The following is a 27,791-nucleotide window of genomic DNA, read 5'->3' as shown; positions in this document are numbered from 1 at the left end:
TGTAAAGATGCATTAATACTCAAAGTAAGTTCATCCATCTTTGCAGTGGAATGGTGTTTGCATTACGTTAAACATTGCATTTTACATGTGCTAGAGAAATGCTTGCCTATGGTATAACGCTGTGCTTGAACATGTATGAATGCTAATGTAACAATGCAGTAGAAAAAGAGACTTCCTGTACAACAGTTGCTAATAATTTAAATAGTGTAAGTTTCCAAAAATTAGGATTTTAACTTTAAGGTATGACATGATCTCACCTTCTACCCTCATATACAAATAAATTACCATAAAAAGAATCTTAGCTTAACTTAAAATTGCACCTAGAAAGGCATGGGATCGTTTGTACCTATTACAAAAACTGTTAAAATCAAGGGCTGCTACAAAGAATGAGGTAAACTGAAGACTCTCAGCTATGTGGCCTTCAGAGAAATGGCTTTTTTCTATTGAGTTCTAGTTTTGCACACCACAGTGTTTTGCTAGCAAAGCGTTCTGAGTTCTTTTCCAGGAACCATTTGTGTGTATATACATATATGTACATATATGTGTATACACACACACACACACGCACACACACATACACACACACTGTATACTGCATCAGCAAAATATATATATATTTATATTTATATAAATATAAGGAAGAAATCCCCCTCTAAAATGTTCCTCAGAGTTTCTCTAGATCTTATTGGGAAGGAGGGGATGTATGTCTTCTTGCTTCTACATACATTTAGAGAATGTTCTGATCTATGGGCTTCTTGGTGCAGTAATGCAAGATTGATCCACATTGGTGCCAAAGGCTTTCCTCATCAGAAGGAAGATGTAAAATACTAATCTCTTAAACAGTGAGGCCAGCCTCACTTATTTCCTCTGCAACCCTCTGGTCTACCACAAAGTTCATAAATACTTTATGACTTCCAAATCATTAGACGTTAAAAACAGGAACAGTACAGTAACACGGGGCGTTATGCTTCCCAGTGTAAAGCATTCTTCACTAGTTCCTATCACAGTGCAGACCTGACTGCATTAAATATGCTCAGGAGATCAGTCAGCGTTGTCTGTATTTGGTTATAGGAAAGGCTCTCCTTTTTTTCATCCAAAGTGCATAGTGAGAACAAGTCAAAGCATTCCTCTTTTCAGTATGTGTTTCATAGTCTGATCTGGGCATCCTCCTGAGAATGCAATTCTGATGTCTTTCCAAAATCAAGTCCTGCAGTTCAGACATTCATCAGCCAGGTAAACAAACTTTGCCAGCAAATAGAAGTCCCACTATTGTAAAGAAAATGGATAAGACAAACAGTACATATGAAGACCCAACCACTGTGTTATTGGGTAATTTATATGGTTGACCTCCAACTTCATTGATGTAAAATCCTATTGGAAATATTAGGGCTGCCATACAGAATAGAATCACTGCAAAGAAAGGAGAAAAGAAAAGAAAGGAAAAAAAAAAAGGTCACTGTTGTGTTAAAAGTCAAACTATTTACCAGTTCATAGAGCAGTTCAAAAAGGCATGCAAAGTGCTGGAACTGCCTCAATATTATTTAATACAAATTTACTACTGCTCTTCCTGACTGAATACACATGCTTCAGTTTATCAAGCTGCAGTATTACATGCTCATATTAGAAATTACTTTTTTATGGACTCCACGTTTACCCAAGACAAATAGTTTGTCACATATCTTAATGCTCAAAGCTTATGATTTGCATAGCACAGGTCTCAGCATGAGGGAAAAACCACTCCTGTTGTACTGGAAGCCAGCTAAGAGCATGATGAATCTCAATTCAGAAAGTGCTCAAGCAGGACTTGGCCATAAACAAAAAATGAGCAATTTCATAAACCATGATCCACATCAGAACATCAGCTGCTTCTTGCTTTCCGAAACACACAAAAGCAGCTTTCATAACGCCTTGAGTCCAGTGCAGCCGGATCAGCCTTCCCTTCGGCTCACAACATTGAGCAAGAAAAACCCAACACTGCCACTAGAGCGAGCTCTTGTCTCGCTGGTAACGGAAGAAGCCCGGTGGATCATTTTGCAAAGGGGAAAGGAAGCACAAACAAAAACCACCTGGCAACTGCAAAGTTACTACATTCTTGCTCTGTGCTACCTCATTAGGCTATCCATTAAAACAAACCCAAAGAGCCAGCAACTTTAAACACTCAGTAATCTGGAAAGTTTTAATCTACATGATTATTTGGTGGTGCAATTCTGCACTTACACCATCTAATCTTTAAAGAATAGTAGTTCCCTTTTTAAAATAGTATCTTAACCAACAGCTGGTCCATCAGAGGAAAGAAAGTTTGGTATGTGTTTCTTGAGCAGATCTGTGTAAGCATAGAAGAGCTCTTGATACTTGAGTGATCCAGAAAACAACGTTTGATGTGTGATTAGTAACGCAACATACAATTAGTAACAGTTTGAACAATACTCTGAGGATGAGTCACATTATCATAACTCAGCAGGCTTCCTATTACATCCACTTTGTCCTTGACAAGCATTCCAGCTATTTACAAAACTTCTGTTACGTTTTAACAATAACACACTTAAAGGAAATAGCTTTAGGATTCTGAAAACAACCTGTACTTTCGAGATTAAATCTCCTTTATTACATTTAGAATTACACAGCTGGAAAAGTTCTGATGGCCTGATGGATATGGCTGAAGAACAGATCTTTATCCCTCTCTACTAAACCACTGCTCTTTGAGGCGTGCTGTGCACACATGTGCCAGTGCTCCTGGGCTTGAGACCTGTTTGTGGCACGGTACTGGATTCATGAAAGTCTGCCAAATTAGGAAGCCTGGCAGAGGAATTCCAGCAAAGTTTTGAGAAGTCATTAAGAAAAGACTGCATGATAAATTTATTTTTAAAACAGAAAAAAATAAGGCGAAAATCCAACATAATGAAGTGCTCGGTTAGCTTAGTTTGTATTCTGTTGGAAGGAGATTTGTAAGACAGAGGATAGGAGTTCTTGACAGAAGCTATAGCCTAAATGTAACTCTGTCTGGTATTTCAATTCAGTGAATTTCTCTTCCTCAAGAGTACTTGCTTTTGATTTCAAAATTTTGCTTGGGTATGAAAACTTGCAGAAAAGACACTTAATGACTAAAATTTCTATTGCCCAAAATATCTAGGTAACAAAACAATAATTTCTAGTCTGCTTCTGAATGGTGACTACCAAAAAAAGGATTTAGTTCCTGTAATTCTTTAGCTTGAAATTGCTTTGAGCATCCAATGACAATCTTTAAAAATCCAGGATACAGCATATGAAAAGGAGAAAACTATGCTCTGGTCTTTACAGGGCTCACTGTAATGCTTGCTGCCTCTTTAGAGATGTATAACATATAAAGCCACACCTGGTACAAACCTTTACTAACTTCATCAGCACTTTATTTGGGGAACAACTGAGACAGACATTTGCAGGATAACTACTGTTAGTTAAGAATGTGATTATCCTGCCCCATTTTTACCCGCATTCAAAAAAAAAAAACCACCCTAGAAATGTGATTTTTCTCTGCAGCATCTCCTCCTTTGATATATCTCAGGGAAGCACCGAGTCAGAGGAAGCAGAATTAGTTCCCTTTCTAGTTGTAACAGATGGTAAGAGACTTGAATCAGTGTAAGATGTAAACAGTTCTTGTGGGAACTCTGAATTCCTGTAATAGCAAAGACTGTTATACATAAGACCACCTAGGTGGCCTCTGCAAAGACAAAGCTCTGGACATTGTATCTAATTATGGAACCTAGCAATGTCTGTCCCAAGAATCATGGAAATTACCACCTTTGAGATTTACCAGGTAAACCAGAGGACGGCATAACGAGGACCCTGAAAAGGAAGGGTGAAGCAGGGCTAGGGAAAAAGGGGCAGTTTCAGACATCCATGGAACAGAACCAAAGTCAGGTTATTTTTTTCCTACCAACTTATGCCACTGTCTCACAGGGCATAATTAATGATGAGGTGGTATAGAAGCTGTGATGGTAATAGGCATTTAGCTCACAGTTGAGCAACTGGTAAATAACACCATGCAGAAGAACAGCTGATCAGATCTTTGGCTGCTATCAACACACGAGGACAGCTGTAAGTCTGCAATACCTTGTTCATGGAAGAAACCGAAAGACCTGGGCAGTGCAGAGACATCAAGATTCTTTAAAAGACTCTTCTCTATATTTTCATCTAACAACACTGACACTTCACAAGAAGGACCTCTTCATGGTATTCCAAGCTGACTCCACATCATTGCTATGTTTCCTAATACTAATCTACAAGCAAGTTACTAATTTGTCTTGCCATACAATGAGCCACAGAAGTCACTCATCAACTTTTTGATAAACACAGAACACTTCCACCCATTCCTTCTTTTCTTTTTCGCAAGTTATTTTTCTTACATGTAAGTTAAGCAATAAAATTTCCCATCAGCATTGTTAACAGGAAGGCAACAGTCACAGAGTCATCTGTATTGGAGATGAATACCAAAGATGTTGAATTACAGAGTTTTGGCAATGCAGCAATTCTGTCTTAATTGAATTACTAATAATTCTGACTTGCACAAGAATAAACTTGTATGTTTCATTATTAAACATCTCATAAAAAGAGGCAAGTGCTGAAATAAAAGAATGTCCTTCTATATTTAGACTTCTAATAACCCATGTGTTGCAAGTCTAGAGAAACCTACAGAAAAACCCTGCTTTAGTATACCAGGTTTTTTGACTGAACTAACCATCACAGCTGTAGAAAACTAAAGATGCAGGGATGTGATGATTGGAAGCCCAAAACAAAAGCTCTGAATTAAGAAAGCAACCCTCAGTAAATAAATTGCAGCATCAGCTATTAATATATAGTACTCCAAACCCCCTCTTTACCCTAGAGCTCTGACTTCAGCTTACTGTAAGCATTTATATGGCATTTTGAGTTTAAACCCTCCCTGCATACATTAGATATAGATGAAATATGTATGGATAAACAAGGGCACTGGAAAATCTGGGGTGGAATATTCAGCAATACCCAGGTGTGCTATTTCAATCATTCACTGGAAAATAAGAGTCAGCCCCAATGGATATAGCATTGCAACAGCTCCATTGTCTGACAGAGCTGCACCATTAATTTAGTATGCTATGTAGCAGTGTTGTCAGAATGATAGCTTTGATTGTACAAGTGCCTCAGTGAAGTACCTTGGCTGAAGCTAAGTGCTTTTTTTATATCATTCCCTTCCCCAAACAAGGTTAAATCTCATTCATATTAGATATCATTAGATGTCACAGAGTTCCATTAAGCCTTACTTATGCCTGTGTAAACCACAAAGTTGCATTTTCTAGTTAGTTTTCACACTCCCTTCAGTGGTTATGTCATAATTCAAGTCAATTTAAAAGCCCTCAGGTTTTGATTTTTTCCATGCTACCATCCCCACCACTAAGGCACTATTTCACAGTTGGGCTAAGCCTCTAACACACATCAAGAAGTGGAATTTTTACAGTGATTCCCTTTACATAGTATAATTGTTTTTCTTTTGCACCAAAGTAGCCATAGGATACATTTCCCTGTGCAGAAACACAGGGATGCTGGAGAATGCTCAACTTCAAGGCGTTTTGCTGGTGTGCTCAGAATCAAGGGAGGCAGAAAAGACTGGTACTCCTCCCTCTGGCTAAAGCACTGCTGCGGGTCACTTGTGGAAGCAAAAGTCTTAGTGCTGGGAAGCACAGCAGATGCTCTGCAGTGGGCAATCTTCCTGCATTGCCAATTAGGATGCAGCTATTCTGAACACAACACCTGCTGGGAGCATGCAGCAGGATTGAACCAGCATCTACCCTGAACAAGGTATTCATGAGACACCTGAAGTAAGAATGGATTTCAGACTGCAGCAAGTCTTGGATGTATCAACTGCCTCATCTTCCTCAGAGAGGGAATTTTCAGACATTCCATTCTGTTAGGAAATAAGTCCTTGATAAATGGTAGTGGGGCAGTATGAAAGAGTATCAGACATGCAATTCAGGACTGACCTCTTCTATCCCTGCATATTTTCTGGAATTAATTAATGGCACTGGCCAAGGAAAGTAAAAGGGTCAGGCTTTCCTTTCTCTCACTTTGGGCCCACAGACTACTATTCCCTTTTAATTTAGTCATTTAAGATACCAACACCTTGCTTTTTGAAGAATTTTATTTTTCCCTCAGATGTGGCATTTAAAGAGAAGGAATGTTTTGTACAGTAAGAGCCCTAAACACTGTTTCTTGCCAACACTGTCTTGTTATTTTAGACTCCACCAGTTTATCCTGCATACAGGTCAACTGTGTAGTTGAGGTCACTTACTTCCAGTGAAAGCTATCCAGCGGGCATATTTAGTAGCTTCTCTTCGCCAGTGGGAAGCCACCAGCAAACCACATGTGACAGTTAGTGAAATGATTCCCATAATGATGAAAAATAACGTAGTGACCCACTCAGGAGGCAGCCGTGGAGGAATACAGGTCCTGTCACGTCCATGGATGGTTTGACACTGTCGCACAAGGCCAACTGTGAGAGCACCTGAAAATACACAGCAGAGAGGCAAATAAACTTTCAAAATCCTCTCTGGGGGGCGCTCAGTTGCAAACCAAAGCTCAGAATGGTCCAATATGAGGGATTCTTTCTTTGATGAACCCTAATAAGCTTTTAAAACACAGAGGCTTGGGGGGGGAGGGACATGCTTTAAACATCTATCTTCATGTTTTTTCATCAGAGGCTTGCACAAGTTGAAGTGAGATGACTGCAAGCTGTATGTGGTTGTTGAGAGGCAATCAAGGTCTAATCAAAGGGATAAAGCACTCCTACAAAGCCTGACAATATCTGCTAAAGTGGTAGCTTTACAGAGGATTGGTCCCTCATGTGTGCAAGATGAAATATTTGGTTCATTCCAAGGTTTTAAGAACATTTTAAAACCCAAAAAACTTCTTGATGATAACTCTTTTTAAAGAGTCCCACACTGCAATAGACTGGTCAGTCCTTTTGACAGCTAACAAGAGATACTACACACAAAACTCAGATATCTAAACAGAAGATCTATCAAAAAGATCCTAGAAAAAGAACAAGACTGGTACAGGAACCAGAAAGTTTTACACAAAATGAGGTTATTTTCTGTTACATGGTTAAAAAAACTGATCCGATTTGAAATCCATTGCAGTCCTTTTGAGACTCATAAAGAAGCATTAGTAAGAGTCAACAGTGAAGTTCTCTTTATTTGCAAAAATTTAACCCAAAATTAACATGCAAGATTAAAATTAATGTCTTCCAGCGTCTCTTACACATCAAGTCCTGTATTTCTTGGGTTTGTCCCTTCTTCTGAACTGTTTTCCTAAATAATCACAATTATCTAAATTAAGAAGAAAAACCAACAATGGATAATGTTAGAGTCAACATGTTCCACAAATTATGTTAAGTAAATATTACTATAGTTGCCTTGTTTAAAATAAAAAGAGGGCAACTTAGCAAAAAACTGTGGCAAGATTTGCAAACTTAAGTTTAGGATGTTTTTCAGACGGCGAAACAACTGTCATACTTTTGAACTTCTGTTTGAAAAAAGCATTGGAGAAAGAAGCCAATAGTCAAAAGGGTAACCAGTCCTAGCATGCACCTCCTAGCACCCTAGAGCAAATTTCTACAAGTGTTCAGATCCTGTCTGCTTCCACCTCCGCAGTAAGTACCAGCACAATTGGCTTCTGAGCTTAGTGCCACCGGGTGAGGAGGCAGACTGCCATGTTTTATTAGATGTAGCTCTTCTGATACACTCTTAGAGGATGAGAAGAAGAAGCCATTACTCAATCAGTTCTGTTGAAGCAATCCTGTAACCATTGTTTAGACTACGAATTTCTAGCCCTACTGAAATACATCCTTTTCATTACATATTCATTGACTGAAAAATTCAGAGATTAATTTTCAGCTAAAAGTTGAAGTAAAATAATTTCTAAAAGTGTCAGTTACAAACCCAACAGAACTGGCATTTCCTATCGAGATACGCAGCAATTACACCAGGATTACACAAAACTGACCTAGAATGACACAGGCAATCTTGCACAGCTCACATGCCTGTCCAGTACAGTTTTACATGAACTGCTTCTCAGTTGCTTTTTCATAGCCTGCAATGTGTTCATTTTACACTGGGTAAAGCTGCTGGGGCAGGGGGGAGATGTGCGTGCCTCCTTAAAAGTCAAGCTCCCTGAAACACACAGATTGGAGAACCTCATACAAAACACTAAGTAGTTTCCTGTAGTTTGGAGATAAAGAGGGTATTCACTGCAGTATCACAGAACAGGAAATTAATCCCGATCACTCTACAAGACTAGGATTTAACAACAATTTTACTACACTTACAGTAGAAGTCACTTTTTTCTAAACTGCACTTCTAATCTAAAGAATGACTTCATGAAAATGACATCACACACACACTAATGTTTTCTGAATTCAAAAACTTCTCCTGAATTTGATGGCAATAATTTAGTGCACTTTTAACTCTGGAAAAAGCAACAGTGATAACAACCACTGTGCTGGACTCCATTCCATTTTGTGTACTTTATGTTTGTGTTGCTGTAGGTGTGCATGTATTAGAAAGAGGCATGTAGATGTGCATGTATTAGAAACTGATCTTTCAAATGCCATTTGCAGTTTAGATTGAAGACATTTTTCATTAACAAAAGCACCTAAGTCAGATTCAGAGAAGACCAAAACTAAGCCCAGTGGTGCCACATCTAGAGGAAACTGAAGAGAACTCCCATCTTGAACTACTGTTTTTCAGTGTAGATCTGTTTCCAACATCTGCTTCTCCAATGGCTGATTTTCTAAAAAAAAAAAAAAAACCAAATAACAAAAGTCCCAGTCCCTCCCTCAACAATGACAACAAGAAACAAACAAACCCACAACTGGGGAAAAAAAAAGGAACAAAAATCTTTTCATTTCAAGAACCTCTTTGGAGGACAGAAGGACAGTTACAAGAAACTACTCAGAGCAGGGTTTCCTAAACATCACTTCTGGTGTCTAAGTGTGTTGTTCCATACTTTGTTTTGTTTTGTGGTTGTTTTTTATTTTTTAATCAGTTTTAAAGGGTCAGCAATTACATTTCAAGATCTGACATTTTGAAGGAGAAGTACTGAACTTGATGGTTATGCTTTTCCTAAAACTTAGTATTTTCTCTTCCGTCTGCTTCATGGATTACAAATGTGAAGTAGATACACTCCCTATTCAAGGTTTTGAACCTTGAGTCTGTAGGCTCTAGGGAGGCAAATAGAGGGCAAAAGAAAGCCTGTGCACTATTTCTAGAGGTTTCACAGAGGTAACTGGCAGGAACAACCTCATTACATGCAATAGATGTAGTTAATGTTTAAGTTCATTACACAGGAATACTTCACTTATGTGTGTAAACTGGGCAGAAGGAAATGTAATGCCATAGCTTGCTCCCATAGTTACAAATCTGTTAAATGCAGACTTCAAAAGAAGTCTGTGGTGTGGGGAAAAAAAAAAAAGGTTCTTTTTTTCCATGAAATTCAAAAGAAGAATGGGTTTACATGGTATTTTATTGTTGTGGTCTCATTATACAGCAATCATGCAGCTGACAGGCATCTGCCAACTAACTTGTTACAGAAAATCTTGTTTAAACTTACCTATTCTACCACTGAAAGGAGAGGCAGAGACACTGAATCAAACAGTCTCTGTAGTTACAGCACAATAGTCCATTTCAAGCTAGTCACCAAATTCCACTCTGATCCCTCGGTAAAAGAGGTTTCTAATTGTTCCCTCAGAACAATTCTGGCATAGTGGCTGAAAATTTAAGCACCTAACATAGGTATAACACAAACAGCACAGCTAATGCTAGTAGATTAGGTAGCTTAAAGATGGATACAGCCCTAAAACATGTGTGGCAGAGTAACCATGCCTGCCCATCCTCCACCTCCCAGTGCCCAAACTGCACAGCCATCAGGAGCTATAAAGACAACCTGCAGATGCAGGTGGCTGCTCCCTTCCTCTTGTATGCCTCTCCTTCAGTAGCTTTCGAGATGGACGTTATGCAGGTCAGCACAGCTCATGCAAGAGGCAATTAGGATATATATTCTGATTACTAAAAAGGAGATTCCGCCTTCATCACAACAGAGTGCTGCACTGAGCAAATGTCAGTGAAGTGGTCCTTAGTCTTTCCCAGTAAATCTATTCCCTAAAGTGCCAATGCATTTCAAACAGATTAAACAACATTCCAATAGTGCCAGTCTGACTATAACCAGGACTTCAGTTTATACCAGTGAAAGATTTCATTACCATATTCCTACATTTCCTCACCCAACTAAATCTTCCAAACCACCAGTATTGCTCATTTTCTGACTACATATTTTTATTAGAATCAGGAATAAAAAGACTCTTTAACAAATATACCAACATTTGGGAGCATTGCCTGTTTGTTCAAAAATTAAGTTTCACAAAAGCCATTGAGGGAAAGGGAAAAGGCACCAAACCAAAGGGAGTCAAGCCCTCATTTCTCCCCTTTGTGTGGCTGCCACAGAACTGACCCACAAGTCCCAGTCCAGCCCTACCAGTGCTGTGCCATCCCTCTCCTGTTTCCGTGGTAACTACAGAGCCACCAAGGAGAAATCACATGCTATGGAGAGAAACAAAGATTGCTGCAGCCCTTTCACTCCCCCACCTCTCCATCACTTCTGAATTATTAAAAGTGGCACAGCAATACCACGGCTGGAAATCAGTAACATGGTAACAGCTATTTAGATGTTTGCTGTTCGTCTATTATTGGATTGAGAAAACAATCAAGCATGCCAGATGGACACAGGAGAGGTGCCATTGCCATGAAGAGCTTACCACAGCAAAAGAAGCAACTAATATGATGAAAGCATGATGCAGTGAGGTGGGGCTCAGTTGTTAGAAGGTTACAGACTTCAGCATCTATGCTGTCTCAAACATAAACCCCACAAATCCTCGGAATTGCTCGTGCTCATACAGCTTGGGGTACCTGCTCCTCCTCTGTCCTCCCCTACTGTTCCCACTTGTAAACGTCTTTACTCTTTTGTCTCATTTTAGAGAAAATGCTATTCCTTGGGTTTAAAGGCATCTGCAGTCCTTTATATCCCTTGACAACAGCTTCCCCACTTTAATGTCCCATATATCAACCACATCCTTTAGCAAAATGCTTATTACTAACATTTAATAAATACTATGGACCGATACGCCTAGCAAGGAGAAGACCCAGCTGCTTCCAGACAGCCTGCTTGCCCTCCCTCCCTCAGCTGTCCTGATGAGATGCTGTGGTTCTCCTGGAAACCCCAGTTGTGACTGCCAGACAATTTCTGTTCAAACAAGATACTTTTCTTTGGTGAACTGTGGACTTATTAAACCATCTTTGCTAAGTGAAGAGCACGGTTTACAGGGTTCCTAATGAAGTGTTGGTGACGTAAATCTGAGAGCACCATCAGTGTGGCAGGGCCACTGATGAGTTTGATGTTTTAGTAACGAGTGCAGTACATGGAGCTATGTTATGTGAGCACACTAAAACATTCATTGCTGCTGGTTAGGTAACAGTCACATGCCAGAGAACAACATATGTAAAATAAGGGCAGCTCAGTTAAACCATTCCCTTTTATCGGGCCACAGACAAGGCCAGGAGGAAATGAAGTTGTTCGTGGAAAGTTTCTAAGTTCTGTACAAGTAATAAACTTGAATGATCAGAAATCTAGGTCCGTCTAAGAGGAGGAACAGGCTGCAGCTCTCCAGTGCACAGCTGTAGTGTGCTACCCAATCCAAGTGGAAACTTTAAAGGTTTAAAGAGAATGCAGGGATTTGTCATGGCAGACTAATTCCCTGTACCAGTGTTAAGGATAACCATCAAGTTGACTTTGGCCACCTTGCCTTTAACATGTCTGCTGCTCCTTGCCTGCAACCAAGCCTCTCTGACAGAAGACCTCTTTCAAAGTGAGCGAAGGATAGCCGAGGAATTCCTGAGAGGAACAAACAACAAAGCAGGGTAAGAATAGTTCCAGTGCCAACTGCCCACAACAGCAAACAAGGAAGAGGCATTTCCACCAAAAAAAATATTCAAAGTCATCCAAGAAATTTGGCAGTTTAAGTGGGACCTTTCCCAACCTTGCATAAGGATTTTATTTTCCTACAGTGGGCACTCTAAATCATGTTACTATACAAAAGGGGGAGAAAGAAAGGCTTATTTAGGTTTCTTTGTATCTATTTTGTTATGGGGAAAATTTCCATTAATTGTGTATTCCAGGAGTTAGTTCCTTGGCAAGAGAGTACTCTCCCTTCTGCCCTTCCCAAAGTACAGGGAACTGACACTGCTGATCCTTCTCTAACATAGCCTGGGAGGTACTCCAGAGTGTATGTAGTTCTATTTATTCCAGTGTAAAACTCTACCAGGAATCAGGCCCTGTACCTTCTGTCATGAGCAGGCAAGTCATGCTTAGAGTAGCAATACAGGAGGTTATGGTAAAAGCTATGCTTTTGCAGGACCTGCACCACCTCTGGAATGAAGAGGGAAAAAATAAAGTATCCTGCTGGTTTGCAAACCAGGGAGGAAAGAAGATTAACAACTCTGGGGAAGACTTGATTCTTAAAGGCATGGTCCATGTTGTAATAGTTAAAGAGAACTGCAGGGTCTCTGTACACAAGGTCCCACTGAATGATGCCCACGGGCAGACAGAGCTCATAGACACAACTGCTCAGAATAATAACATGTAAAAGGAAATGTAATTAGTCTTCATCAACATTTTGATCCATTGCCCCATTCAAGCAATTTTTAAACATGTGCAGCCTCACATAATGTTATATCAGAGCATTCTCTAAAATAGCACAGACCCACAAGCAAATTGAATACCCTTTCCTCCACTTTTTTTGCTCAAGTCATCACTGTATGGTCTTTTCCCACAGAGCTCCTTTCCAGCAGGTCAGCCTCTAACCTGTACTGAGACATGGGGTTATTCTTCCCCATTAACTATAAAAGATATATAAAGGAGCAAAATGTAAGCCAAGTATGTGAATATCTGTCAATTACTGCTCTTACATAAATTATTATTTCTTCTGTGAGGGATGGGGATAGTTTGGATAGATGCTCTTTAGCACTGACGCTGCTCAAGTAACTTCAAGGTTACCATGCAAGCACGGCAGTCAGGATGTGGCTTGACAGATTGACTCTTTTACTGCGGATGTTTCAGTACGTTGTTCAGTTAATAGATTAAGAGGCAATCAAGTTCAGACTTACTAAAATAAGATTTATGAGTGTTAAAGGATGATCTAGAGAAAGGCTTAAAAGAATAACAGAGGATTAACTGCAAAGGCACAGAACACAGAAGAGTTCAAACAAAGGGATTATGAATTATCTTCCCTGTTCTTTGTATGCCAGATCTTATGTTTTTGGCAGTCGCTCTGATTTGTCTGTCAAATCATCTAGTGAGTATTGCAGCCCTGGAAGAAAAGCTTTGGAGTTTCTCACTTTGAAGCAGACAAAATGCACGATCAATTCATATACCTACTGGATATTTATTGCTATGAAACAAACACCTCAAAAGTATTTATGCAATGTTAGAAGATCAGTTTTAGTAAAGGCCTAGATTTATTTGCAAAGTCCTTGGTATATCTAGAGCGCATCTTTTACGAGCAATTCAAGTCAATATTGCAAGATAGAGCGTATTATCGTGTAAGCTGCTATTTCTCTTCTACTCTATTTATCTCCCCATCTGAAAACAGAATGCTTTCTCCCTTTCCAACCAACTTTAAAATGCATCATCCTTCTTTTTCTGTTTCCTTGTTTTGGAACTAAGTGACTTTCTCAAAAATACTGACAGTAATAGGTGCGGTAACATTCCTAGCTCCAAACCCAGCTTATGCTGGCTATGCTTGTACTACCAACTGAACTCTAACAATCTAGTGCCCACAGAATTTTATTTATTATGTACCATTTTTGGCACTCTTTAAAATTCCAAAGCTTACTGGCTTTGGAAGAAGAAGAATTCTCATTAAAAAGTCTAAACCTGGTGTTAAGAGAGTTGTGGTGTATTAGCAGCAAAGCTTGCCATGCTGCTGAAGACATCTGGTGCCTGTGTTGCCTCAAAAGTTTTCAATTCAGTGTTTGTATCATGCCTAATTCAAACCAAATCCTCCCTCCACAGTGTTCTCCCTCCCTGCTCCCACCCCCAAAGGAAAAAAAATAACAAAACAAACAAAAAACTTCAGGGGCCATCTATTGGGAAAGATTCTTATGACTCACACACATTAGAAAAGTTTGTTACAGTCACTGTGATACATGAGTTGTAAATGATGTTTAAATTGCAGACATTTGGACCAATAAAAAACAAACTTATTTCTGAATTCCAACATACAAATATCAATGCCATGCTGCTTGTACATTGTGGGGGGAGGTTTAATGTTTGGGGGTGGGTTTTTTTTGCTGGTTTTGGTTTGTTTGTTTTTTTTTTTTAAGAGCTGGACCACTACAAGCTGAAAGAGCTATCCTCAGGCAACAAAGCAGGAACAGCTCTCCTGAGGACAAAACAAAGGCTCTGTGTGTTCTCGGGTATCAGAGCCAAAAAGTCTGCCCACGCTGAAAGCCTTCTTTCCTACTTCAGAAGACAACATTTAATTAATGTTGGTAAACAGGATCTCTAATAAGTTGCATCCTTGTGATTGTTTATTTTATGATACTATAAGCATTTTCACAATAGGATAGTGTTGTCAGTGACCAAAATCTTTACAGTTTCTGAAGTGGTGAGGGCTTGGGGGGGGGTGGAAACAACAAAACAAACTTTTCTTTAAAAAACCCCAACAAAACAAAAACAAAAATCAAAGCCTAATAAACAACAAAGAAAGCTTGGTGGTTTACTTAGCTTAAAAAGACAAAGAAAAAATGCACAGTTAATTCTGTTTTTCCCCCAATCAAAATCCAGCTACTCAAAGCTGACAATATTCTTTGCCTAAAAGAAAAGAAAGATCAAGGCCAGTGTCAATATTTAAAGGTGATTTTTTTAGTCATTGACACCAGTTTTATGCCATATGTTCAGTGGAAAGCCAGAGCTATGACACCTACAGCTGTTCTGCCATTTAACATCTGATCAGCTTGTGTTCTTTTTAACAGAGTTATATTTGGCTTCAGATAGAGCTGTAAAATGATACCTCTCCAGCCAATATACCACACAAGGCTACCCCAGCCTTCTCAGAAACGGGTTGCTAATGGCTTTACTCTCATATGGTTGATGTGCAGGCTCTTCCAGGCTGGCCATCATCTACAGGAGTTCGTGGTGCATGGTGGCCAGGCTCGGTCAGTAATGACAGCACCACTTTGCTAGATGGTACAAACAACCAGCAAGAACGCAGAAATTCTGGATCTTCACAGTGTAGTGGCTCACCTTCCATAGAGGTATCTTAAAAGGTGACAATAACTGAACTTCAGACCTCTCCATTTTTAACCCCTGCATATTATAAACCAAACCATTTTACAAGTCAGTTGAGTTTCAAACTTAATAAGACATCCAAGCAGATCAGGAAGGATAACCCAAAACCTCCAAATCATACCAAGGGAAGTTTTCTATTGCTCTCTCTCTCTATTCATGAAGAAGTATCTGTCAGCCTTCCTGGTTACAATCTAAAATAAATTTTTTGGCCTAGTGGCAAAGGAATTTGTGAGTAGGCAGAAAATACAGGTTCTGGCCCTGTCATGACGACTGCCTGTGCATATTAACAAATGAAATTCAGGAGGAGTAAGGATCATCTTCACCTGAACACTAACTATTGTGCTTTGCACTAATCCCAGCTTATGTCAAACATGCTCCAAAGACACTCAATGATCTGGCTTCTCCATGACCTTATGAATAACCCAGTGGTGTAAGGTGAAAAGAGAAGTGTTGAAATGCCTTTTTATATGGTTAGAAATGTATCTGCAAATTTTAGGTGCCTGCTCTGCAAACACTCAGCCTAAATAGACCTCATGGGCTTGAATGCTTTCTTACAGCTGGGCCTAACCTTCTCCTGGTCCACTACTAAGCACAAATTTTATGCCCAGATCACCAGAAAGTACAGCAAGCCTCACTAAATAAAACCCAAAATATTGAAAAAACCCAAATAGCACTAATTTGGTGGCAATTTCTTTAAATCACATAACTGATGACAGGATTGTATTTATAGCAATGAGGAGATGAGCAGGGAAATTTGCAGGTAGAAGTAATTCATTTGATGAGAACAACTGAAATAACAAAAAAGATTAAGCACGTTTATGGTCTTGCAAGCCATTCCTTGTACACACCAGTGTCCCCCACTCCACTAAGTATCACAGTGTAGCAGAGGTTGGAAGGGACCTCAAGAGATCATCCGGTCCAACCCCCCTGCCAGAGCGGGATCACTTAGGGTAGTCTGCACAGGAATGCATCCAGGTGGGTTTTGAAAGTCTCCAGAGAAGGAGATTCCACAACCCCCCTGGGGATCCTGTTCCAGTGCTCCGTCACCCTCACTGTAAAGAAGTTTATCCTCATGTTGAGGTGAAAGTGAGGATGTAAAAGATACTACCTCTGTCTACTAGACTTGCTTTATTCCATAAGGCACCTTTGTCAAGTGAAGAATGGCACCTAAATGTCCCAAGATGCATTTCCTTGCAACTAGAGTAATCATTAAAGTAGAATAAAGCCTAACCTGAGTTTTTACTCCTAAAGGCACTTTTTAACTGTTGCCAAATCTGTGTATGACATGCATGTAACAACTGGCAATACAGGTTCAACTGCACTTTAAATAGGGATTAGGTATAGGGCCAACAACAAATTTATTCTTGACAAGTAACACTTCATGTGCTGAAAAACAGACTGACACAGAGCTTAACTACATACAATCTGTCCTCAAGGACACCATGCACAGTTTCCTGGCTGCTGAACATTATAAACACACACCACCACCCCCTGCCCCAAGTATAAAAAGTAGCTTTAACTTTTCAGGCAAAGTGGAAAACAAAAAATCCCAACCTCCTTCTGCAGTAATAATTCTCAATTTTAGGCATTTAGTTGCTGTTTCCATCACAACAAAAACATTAAAAACAAAAAAAAAAAGAGTAGGAAGGCAGGATGCATATTCAGGATTTTTCCTGCAGTTGTATTTCTTATCCCTTTTGCTAAGGCAAGTCCTCGGTTTAGAAGCCTGCATCATTTAAGCGTGAGTTATTTAGGCAATTAACAGGTGCTGTCTGTGTGGTGATAACACTTTCTTCATTATCACATATCAGCATCTACAAAAATAGACTGAAAAATCTGGAGACTATATAGTTTTAGGTTTTTTCTTTTTGCTAGAATAGAAGACAGACCATTCCTGAACAGTTACATCTGCACTTCACTGAAATAAAATATTACTTTATCTTAATAGCAGAGCTCTGTCCTTTCTGAACAAGTAGGATTTCCTAAAAAGCAATCAAATGTTATACAGTGCTCCAAACAGTACGTCTGTTAACATCTCTTCATACAGTTGCAAGAATGACATTCTGAAACAGAATTCTCTCTGATTTTAAATTTGACATAAACAGCCAAGAAATACTCCATCTTTATCACCAATTTCATCTTACTGAACATCCAGAGAGCATTTACTTCAGATTATGTTGGGCATAAATCAGTGGACTTCTGTTTGTAAACCAGCAACTACTACTTTGAGCTTTTACTCTATTTCACCATTTTCCATGCATTAAGCTTCAGGGTGCTTCTTGTAATTGCTGAGTGACCCAGTAATATTCCACTGAAAGAAATTTATGAGACCACATTAGAAATTCTTGACCATTCAATCTTTTCATGTTTCCTGTACAATCTTCTTGCACAGTTTATAAATTGAATTAAGTGCTGGTTTAAAAAACTAAGTGAAATGTGCTTCTTCCCACACCAGTTTCTACCATGGAGAAATACATCATTAACACATGAATTTAGGTGCATGATTAGCTTCAGTTTGGAATTCAACCTAAGGGAAAAAAAAAAGTTCTTTCTTCACCCTGTGACTTCTCTTTCTCCACACCATGGGGAACTGCCTACAACACTGCTCACATCAACAGGCACAGAATATGAGCTTTATTTTCTCCTTTACAAGAAAGGAGATCAGAATCTTCCTCTGTGGCAGTTCTGTAGCTGATACTTCCACTGATGGTGGGAATATTGTTGGTCACTGTCAATGCTTAATAAAAGATACCTCTTAATGCTGCTGTTTATAATAGCTTTACTTTGTACAGAGAAGACTGAACATTAAAGCAAATTTTCAAGTCCAACAAGTCGCCTTCTATACAAAAAGTCAACCTTCAGGAAGGATGTGGTCCATGACGACCTTGTACCAGTTTTCTTCACTTTGTTTTGGTATAGAAACATTACAGATGGAGGTTGTGTATGTTTGATGCATTAAGCTGATACCATTCTCTGTTACTTATCCATTTGCTCTGCCTATTGTAGAAGTCAGGATCCACCACATTCCATACGTATACAAAGATTTTATTGCAGAAAACAAGCAGCTTTGCTGAGACATCCTAATAGCATTAGTATATATGCCATCCATTTGAGAAGTGTAGAAAGAGTCTAGAATCAAAGCAGCTTTTTTAAAGTATTCACAGCAAAGCAGTTGTGAGGCACACTGAAAAATCCAGTTGTTCTATTCTGTTATTCTGACCCCCATACTATTTCCTTAAAATACAACTGAATCACATTGCTGCCAATAGCTGGAAGCAATCACAGCAACAGAAGTGGAAACAAGGCTAGAATGACCTGGGCAATGATTGGAGAGCAAGCCAACAGGAAACCCAGGAGTAAGAACAACACTAATGTGGCAAATTGGCTCAATGATGAACACTACAAAAGTACTTGACTTTACTGCCAATCAACACTGCCATTTGATTATTAAATTCTCAGATTACCAGGAATTTAATAATAAATTTACCAATTACCAAGATCAGAAACAGTTCAGCCATACTAGTGCAGTGTCCAAACAACTGCACAAAGAATTGCTCATAGTCAAGTTTAAGGCCTAACTGTCTTCAGCTGGACAAATATTTAAACATCTAAGTGGGTCATTAATCATCATACCTTGAGAGACTGTCATCCTTAACAAGTTCAAAGTGCTTTGGAATTTATGGCACAGAACTGCAGCTACCATGAGGCTTTTGAGCAGCAGCCAACTGTTGCTTATCACACTCTATTGTAAGGATAGGAAACGCTGGCTTCTGACACTGCAGTAAATCCCTGTGAAGCTTTTGGTACCTTCACAAGAGAGCACTTTAGTTCATCCCAAGGACCCAGACATAACAGACTGCATATGTTTTACTCAAAGAGAGGAACTAGACTCTGCATACTCTGCAGTACTTTGAACCTCTCTCAACAGCTAGTGCTTCAGACTTGATTAGCTCATCCCACAGACAAACCATCACAGTCAGACTAGGCTTCCAAAGGTCCCCAAGAGAGACCAAACTCCTGTTACCAACTCTCTTTAAAGAATTAAAAAATATACAAGATAAAACAACAAATAGGAAATAAAACATGATATCATAGGAAGAAACCACCCTGAGAAAGAATATAACCTGTGATTGTTAATTCCATATAGATTCCTGTGGAATTAGGCCAATGTAAGTGCTCTGCCAGTCAAATGCTTGTCTCCCCTCTGCTTAAAATAGACACATACCCTGCACAGATCCTCTTCTTGGCCATATCTCCAGTTTTGCAGATCTGTGTGTATCTCCATCAGTCAGAGGCTTGGGGAAAAAAAGTGAGATTGAGCAAAGCAGCTGGAGCACACAAGGGGATTGCTGCAACTGCAAATTTACCATAGACCTTTTTTCCTCCATTAAAAGAAAACTCTGTCCAACACTAGATTTGCAGGGACTGTGAACTGCAATAACAACTTAATTAGGTAATAAAAAAATGTATTTTAAAATTTAAAATAGCATAAGCTATCGTTTATAATTTCCCCAAATTACTTGGTACAAGAAATAAAACCAGTCTTCATGTTGTATCACTTTGCATTTGATTTTAAGATAGATATCAGCATTTAACCTCTTCAAAGGTCAATATTCCTCCTCATCCATAAGTCACTCTAGTTGCCTTCTTTTGAAACCCACAAGTATCAACCATTGCTAGAAAAAGATTCAAGAACAAGGTGGGTAACCTCTGCATAAGATGAAAATTCTACATACTGCAGCTGTACTATGGCAGACAAGAAAAGTTAGTTCTCACTACTTTGTTTCAAGATTAGCAAGAAAATAAATGGGAAAAAGTTAGCTGTTGTGAGGTAAAAAAATGTAGGTCAAGCTTTAAAGTTTGACCTACTGATCTTCTTTGCTTTGGCAAGAGTACAAATGGAGTTTACATAATGCTGTTCACATGTAACTGCTGGCTGGAAACTAGATGATACACATGTTTTTAATAAGCCTCAGTCATTAACAGGATTTCAGTTTTAAGTCTTTGTGGTACATACTATCCAATCCTTATGGTTAAGATTCCTATATTCAAGTCACTCTTGTGTTAATCTTGGTGTCATATTGAGGCAACAAATGTTACACACATACCTAAAGTCACCTCTAAGTTGATTGCAAAAAAGTCATCACTATTAGTGAAATACAGATAGTTCCTGAAACCACAAAGCTGAAGTTTCAAGCACGTGCCTTTCCCACAGTTTGTACTGTCTGTAAAGCAAATTTACAATTACATACTTCTTCAGTAAAGCATAGGATAGACAGAAAACAAATCTGTATCTGCACATACTGAATATAATTTAGTTCTACAGTAACTGTACATACTGCTGTGAATTATTCCAAATATTTGAAACTCAAGTACCTTGGCAAAAAACACCTACTATCAGAAGAGACAAATTAAATACCTTTTATTCTTAGATTTCCCCCTTCTCTTTAGTAAAGTAAAACTATGATTGCAAACTAAAGTTTAAAAAAAAAAACTTGAGCTTTCCTGCTAATGCTAACAGAGGTTACTGTGATAAAGATACCACTGCTGTTTTACAGAGGAAGAAACTGAGTTACTACCACAATAGAATCCCAACATCCAAAGTCAGTTGTGCCATGTGCTAGATTCAAAAGGTAAAAAACAGGTTACTGGTTCCCAGATCTGTACTCTACAATCAGGTACTTCTTACCTAATTCTGTAACACTAATTAGAAAATGCAACAAGATTTGGTGGGAGGCAAACTTGCAGTTTTGTACCTTCACACATTAAAGAGAACACAAAGCATTCACCTAACAGAAGCAGTACTCATTTGTCTTTGTGAAAAAGCAGATGTAAAGCATCAGTTTCTCTTACGGACAAAAACTCGGCTCTCTCAGCTCTGCTCGAGCAAGCTCAAATAACCAGGCTGACACAGCTCTCTTTCATGAGATTCTTCCTACACATAAAATAGTTCCATATGTTTAAATGGTGAGTGGTTGAGCAAGCACGAAATTAATTCATTACAACAATGCCTTCCTATTAATTTTTTGTGTGCCTTAAGGCCTGGTCACAAGCACAATTCACACACTCTATTTTGTCAGATTTTTACATGCACTGCATAGACATCTACAGTGAAAAAGGAGTGGAAATGCTGATTTTAAAGATGGCACAGACACTCCCATGCACACCTATTAAAAGACTACTCTTGTCAGAGTACTCAGATTATATGAGGCTCAGATACTTTGCCAGTCCTTACTAGTTCTTATTTGGGTTTTGTGTTGTTTTTAAGGCACTGGCAACATCTCTAAAATACAAGTCCTGGTAGCAGTGCCTTCACCTTACAGCAGGTCCTAATTCCCTCACTGCCCAGATCAGCAATGTATCACAGAACACCACCTTTCCCTCCTTGCTCACACACCTGGGGGGCTATCTACCAAAAGGAAAGTATTTTCCTACAAATTATGTTCCAGAACCTAATTTTAACACTCTGATATTCAGATGGTTTTACAGATTGCTTATCAACTGGCACTTCCTTCTAAGGCATGATGGTACATACTTCTTTATTCTCTGTATCATCACCCCATTTATTTTTTTTTTGGTATTCTCAGCATGCAGTCCACACAAGTTCATGAAAGGGCCAATAATTTCTTCTGTCACAGTCACTACACGATACAGTACAAAAAACCCACCCCCAAAAACAACAACAACAAAATCCAGGAAAAAGTAATTTGGTAGAATTGCTTCCTATCATATCCCATCATTCTCTACTGAGAGGAACTGGGAGAAGCATGCTGTGTTTGGAGGATACTGTGAAGTGCTTAACAAATGATCACTGGAACCTTTTCACAAACAGTCTCTGAAAAGCCAGCAATCCACATATCAAATCAAAATGCTATCTACTTCAGTGGACAGCACAGTGATTGCTTTCCCCAGAGGAGCACTGTACATAAACATTTTCTCAGCACAGACCCTGAAGGGCAGAAGTAAGTGGTGATATGTCACACTATTATGTATCACTACTTTTTGAGCAGACAGTTGCATTTAGAACAGCAGTGCTAACTTGGCATTCAGATTTACACTTTCTTTTGAGTTGTTGATTCTTTATTTATTCTACCTATTCTATTCTGTTTAGAAATACTGCTTCATTTGAGCACCTTCACCTTCACACCTTCTTGTGTTTATTATTCAGTGCTCCAAGTAGAAAAAATACTTCTGTGGCAATACAGTCTCAAGCTCATCTTGGTCCTATCACCCATGATACTTCCTTAAGTGGATCCCAACAAAGCTACAGTTCCAGTTGGAACTGTGGAGCAAAATTCTCCTGGAAGAGCTATGACATGCAGAGGAATAAAACTGAACAGTCATTGCCACTTAGTACTAGACAAGTTATTTCACAAGAGCAGGGAGTTAACTACCTCAGAAGGAAAAGTCTGCTGGGTATAGCTTGCTCTTCTATAAGAGCACAGATTCTACTGAATCTAGAATCACAAATTAAAAAAAAAAAGCAACTGAGTATGGAAACCCAAGAACTACATATAATACTTTGGAAGATACATGGAAAGGCAGCATCTATAAACAAAGCAGGTAATTTAAAATAAGTGGCATGTTGTAGATTCAGAATTTACTGTCATACTGTTACTGCACAGCATGGTATGCAAGCAGTTTAAATAAAAAGTAGAGTTCATAACTTAAATGACCTTGATGCTTATGTCACAGATGCAAGATGAAATTGGAAGCTCTGCTGAACACTAGTATCACCCAAGTCAGCACTGCTGCGCGTATGCTGAGTGGCCTGGCCATAACATTATACTGTACGTCCCATTGTGATTGATGTATCAACATAAGAGGATGTGATAAATATTAGTTTTAGAAGTTACCCATCAGAGTTTAGCAGCCTTAAATTCTAACATCCACAATACTTAATGACTGCTATGAAAGAGGTACACGTTGTTCTGTAAATTGGAATCAAATGAACAATCATGCTACATAGGAAGGGATGACTAAGTCACATAAACAAACTGATAGCTTAGCTTGCTGAAGGGGGACTGTATTTGATTAAATTATCCTCTGGAATTACTTGACATATCCTAAAAGCATTTTAAATTGTCAACCCCCTCCACACATACAGCTTTTAACATGTCTAACTTCAACTCTGCGTACTATTCATATCCTTCTCCCTTCAAAAGGTTGAAAGCTGAAGCTAGAGCAACTTCTATCCCCTCTCCTCCCCTAGAGAAGGCAAAATATCAAAATCATTAAAGACTCTCCCACACAGCAAAAAGAACATATGGAGACAAAGCTATCAACTTTTATAGTTAATTGCAAAAGTGTAGACACAGGAGCAAAATTCATTACTACTGAAATCAATGGGAGCTTAGGCATTGCTTAAATTAAAGCCAACCCTTTCCTTATTTCTCACATCGAGAATCAGTTTGATAAGACAAGGATGTCAGTGCAAGAATACTGAAAAGCCACTGGCTTCCAGACTGGAGTTATCAGTGTTCTGTGCTTGCACACCATGAATAACAAAACCTCACTGAGAACTCTCTGGAAGAAAAATCCATGTAATTTTCACCTTTCCTTTATAATCTTAAAGATGTATGAAATGCCTGAAACCAAGTTAATGAACAATTCTTACATAACTACACGAAGTGCTCAACAGAGCCTTACACCCATGTCCACAAAGGTGCAGTTGTTCTTCTGGCCTAAAGACAGATAAGCATCTGAAACTGTCAATGACCTCAGTTGCAATCCTTTCCTTATAATTACAATGCTGAGGAGGAGTTTTTATAGCTAACATTTTTCAGGCATAAAACTTACTTTTAGGAGTAAGATTTAGGAGACTAATCAGCCCTTCCCCTATATCAGTTACCCCAGAACACAAGCTCCTTTGAAACAAAAATAAATGGAAAATAATCTAGATTTTTCAGAGAAGCATTAAAGCTACTGGTTTATTTTGCTATCCATTTTTTTTCAGCAGAAAATCATCATTATCTCTGAAGTAAGATGTAGATATTGTTTGCCATTCCAATCAGAACAGATTTATTACTTTTCCCTGAAATGTAAGCCCATCTTCTCAACTTCAATGGTTATAAACAGCTCTGAATGAGCCAATGCAGTACTGCCTTCCCAGAGTTGCCAAGACCTCTGTAGTACACAATTCTCAATCAGCTCCAGTATTGAGAAGACCAGGCTGTTCCATGCTGCCTTTCAGAACCCCAAGGAAAGCAGCCAAGCACAGAAACATCATTACTCTCCTTTCTCCTTGGTAGTAGGCTGACCTGCAGGACCAGAATCTAGAGGAATTCCCAAAGGAGATGAACCCTAAGAACACAGAGATAAAACAAAGAAACTAACTGGTGAAAGAAAAAAATTCTTTCATCAGATGACAGCAGGATGTTTCAAAACTTCCTTCTTAGTGGCACATATGGATGTTGAATGGCTTGAATGTGGTCCAAGTATGACAGTCTGCTGAGAGTGCCTGAATCTCCCTAGCAGCTGGGACAGGTTTTACCATCAGGTCTCTGTCCTCTTATGCCATACTTCTGCACAGCAGTCTCTGGGTAATGAATGGCAGTCATAAAAGCATCTATAGATAGGAAGTCCTTGATTCAATGGGCATCCTCATACTTCCTTTATTTCCAGTTTGGGCAAAAGGCTCATCTTAGAAGGCCGAAGTACTAGAAATATAGTTAAAAGTAATATAAATGTGTAAGTCTTAGAAGAGTGCATCAAATCCCATATCAATAAAAAGAGAAAGGAAGGATAACAGCTAACTCTCCTTTACAATTTTATCAAGCCAGTAATTTGTCTTCAAAATAGAGCAAAAAAACCCAACAAAAACAAGGCTTAGATCTATCAAAACATCCTTGTCTAGTGAAGTCCTTTAGAAAAATTCATACATATTTCATGTTTGCTAGCCTAATTAAAACTGTTATATGCATCTCTAAAAAGAGTGCAGGAGATAGATGTCAGATGATTCTGAAGTAATCATACATCAAGTAACTAAGAATTAATAATTCCTAGGTACAATATTTCAGGAAACAATTTTTGTATTGAGATATTAAACATTTTTCTTTAATGAAGAAGGTAGTGGACTGTGATGAACTCCCCAAAGACTTTTCTTTCCACCAGCAATTTCTTCAGTTTTTGTTATTTCTGTACATGCAGAGAGAATCCACCCATCTTACACATTGCATAGAATCTGTTAACATGAGGCAGGTCTTAAGAACGACATACTTATATATTTAAAATGAAGATTTATTCGACTTTAAGCCCCTGGAGAAAGGCTCATTACTGCAGCACTGCTGCTAGGTGGAATTGTTAAGAGGAAAGAACCAAGTCTTTTATGTAGCCACAGGCAGAAAGACCACCACAATTAGCTATAGGAGGAATGGTGAAGTCATCTAGGGAGCTTCTGAATGCCATGCTTTGGGAAGGGGGACTCACTCCTTTCCTCTGGACAATGTAGGAAAACCCAGGTTCCAGACAAGGTAGCTAGAAGTAATTCAAAGAAACCATGAGTACTGTCTGGTCGTAGTGAATGGCCAGTCATCAATCCTCAACAGTCAACATTTAAAATCCTCTACTTCAACAGAATAAAAGAAATATGACTTCATTTGAACAAGTTCAGTCCCCTTAAATGTACCAAGTATTAGGTATGGAATCTCCAAGACAGACAAAGAAAACTTTTTAAACCCTCTGCAAGAATTTATGACAGAAGCTTTTACCCCAAGACCTGTTTTTTCTTTTCTATACCTCTGGTTTGCTTGGAAATCATAAGTTTAGGAAAAGGTCATTATTTCTATCTATTTGTAGCAAGGATGACTTCCTTTCCTGACAAGGAGATCTGGGTTTCTCTGGGACATGATTTCAAAGAGCAGCTCTCCTCCTATTTTGTTTCCTTGTTCCACTCTCAAAACATGTGGGTCCTTCTCAACAGACTGAAATTAATTGCTCATACAATTACATCATTAGTAAGACAGATGCACAAATCCTTGTGATTTTAGAGAAAACAATGATAGCTTCTAAAATAAAATCCACACGGGATCTAGGTGTAAAAGCTGACAAAAGTCAGCACGCAGGAAATATTCTGGAAAAAAAAAAAAAGAAAAAAAAGGGAAAACCAAGATCTTCCCTGCAATAAAGGAAACGTCAGAATAGTATGAAAGATTCAAAACCTGCCGCAAACTATCTGAATTCCCTGTCCAAGGTGACTGAAACTCGGAGACTCAGGAAGGGATGCCGCCCTCACTCTCTGGCTCCACAGCGTTCAAAGAGGGTGCAGAGGCTTCTGCAGGATCGACCCCTCGGGAGACAGGACGCCGCAGAGCCGTTTTCCCCCCGAGCCCGGGGACAGCAGCCGGGACGCATCGTGAAGCACCTTCGGCTCTGCCCGAGGAGAAGGGTCCCGCTAGCTACAACCGAGACGTGTCTGGTCGCCACACAGAGGGGCAGATCCCGGGAGCTCCCCGCAGCCCCTCCGGGGTCAGGCCCAGCTGCCCTTGCTGCCCGGCGGGCAGCCAGCCTCCCGAGCTGTCTTCCCGCCGGCCCCACCGCGACAGCGCCTGGCCCCGCGGCACCCGCCTGAGGAGCATCTCCTCAGAGGGAGCATCCCCTGCCCCAGCCTGGAGTCCCGTATTCCGCCCGCTCCCGGACCCCCCAGTCCCCGAGCCACCTGCTGCCCCGCCGGCGGGTCCCTGCCGCCAGGCCCCCCTCACCCGCGGACTCGCCGGTGTTGATCCAGTCCGGGTTCGCCAGGCTGGCGATGGCGAAGATGTCGGCAGCCAGAAAGAGGCATCCTGAGATGATGGTCAGTTTGTCCATCTCCTCCGGCTCCGGCGGCTCCCGGCTCCGGCCTCCGCCCGGCTCCCCCAGCGGGCCCGGGCCGGGGGCGCCTCACAGCCGCGGCTCCATTGGCCCCGAGCTCCCCTCGGCAGCAGCACCAGGAACGGGCCCCCCGGACGGAGCCGGAAGCGAACCCGGCAGGCGGGGGGGCAACGGATACTCCGGAAGGGAAACCCACTCTGGCCGGCGGGCTCCCCCGAGCGGGGCGGGGCTTCACACGGGGGCGGGGTCACCGCCGCAGCGGGGCGGAGGAACGCCCAAGGCCGCCACAGGCTTCCTCCGGGGAGTGAAGCGCGACGGGGCGGGGCGCGTAGCGGGCGGGCGGGGCTAGGGCGGGGCAAGGCCTGAAGGGGCGGGCAGGCAGGCGCGCGCGGGGGCGGGGTATCTGCGCAAAGAGCGAGAAGGCGCGAGAGGCGGGGCAGCGCCTGCCTATGGGAGGGGCGATCGGGGAGGGGGCGGGGCATGCCTCGGGGCGTGTAGGAGGCGCACGCCTCGGAGCCGGTAGGGGGTGCTGCCGCCGGCCGGTGCGCGCGGGGCGGGGAGGGTTGCTGTTCTAGGGC

The 27,791-nt window shown here is 40.3% G+C and overlaps 1 protein-coding gene across 1 annotated transcript; it reads right to left on the bottom strand.

The window, feature by feature from the left end:
• Nucleotides 1–1,225: 1,225 nt before the first annotated feature.
• On the bottom strand, nt 1,226–27,210 carry MOSMO (modulator of smoothened). Its single transcript, XM_054391262.1, has 3 exons — nt 27,105–27,210; nt 6,299–6,511; nt 1,226–1,410 (listed from the first exon to the last, which is right to left on the bottom strand). Exons 1-3 carry the CDS (start codon nt 27,208–27,210, stop codon nt 1,226–1,228), a joined length of 504 nt encoding a protein of 167 aa, XP_054247237.1.
• Between the last annotated feature and the right edge of the window lie 581 nt (nt 27,211–27,791).

The sequence above is a fragment of the Indicator indicator genome, chromosome 22 (genome assembly GCF_027791375.1).
Source record: "Indicator indicator isolate 239-I01 chromosome 22, UM_Iind_1.1, whole genome shotgun sequence".
Taxonomy (NCBI): Eukaryota; Metazoa; Chordata; class Aves; order Piciformes; family Indicatoridae; genus Indicator; species Indicator indicator.
The sequence above is the reverse complement of the archived record's forward strand: the minus strand, read 5'-3'. Positions and strand labels throughout refer to the sequence as shown.

Coding starts and splice junctions, on each gene's coding strand:
- MOSMO (XM_054391262.1), bottom strand. CDS start 27,210: ATGGACAAACTGACCATCATCTCAGGATGCCTCTTTCTGGCTGCCGAC. Junction 6,512..27,104: donor CAACACCGGCGAGTCCGCGG/GTGAGGGGGGCC, acceptor GTGTATTTTCAG/GTGCTCTCACAGTTGGCCTT. Junction 1,411..6,298: donor CTGGATAGCTTTCACTGGAA/GTAAGTGACCTC, acceptor CTTTCTTTGCAG/TGATTCTATTCTGTATGGCA.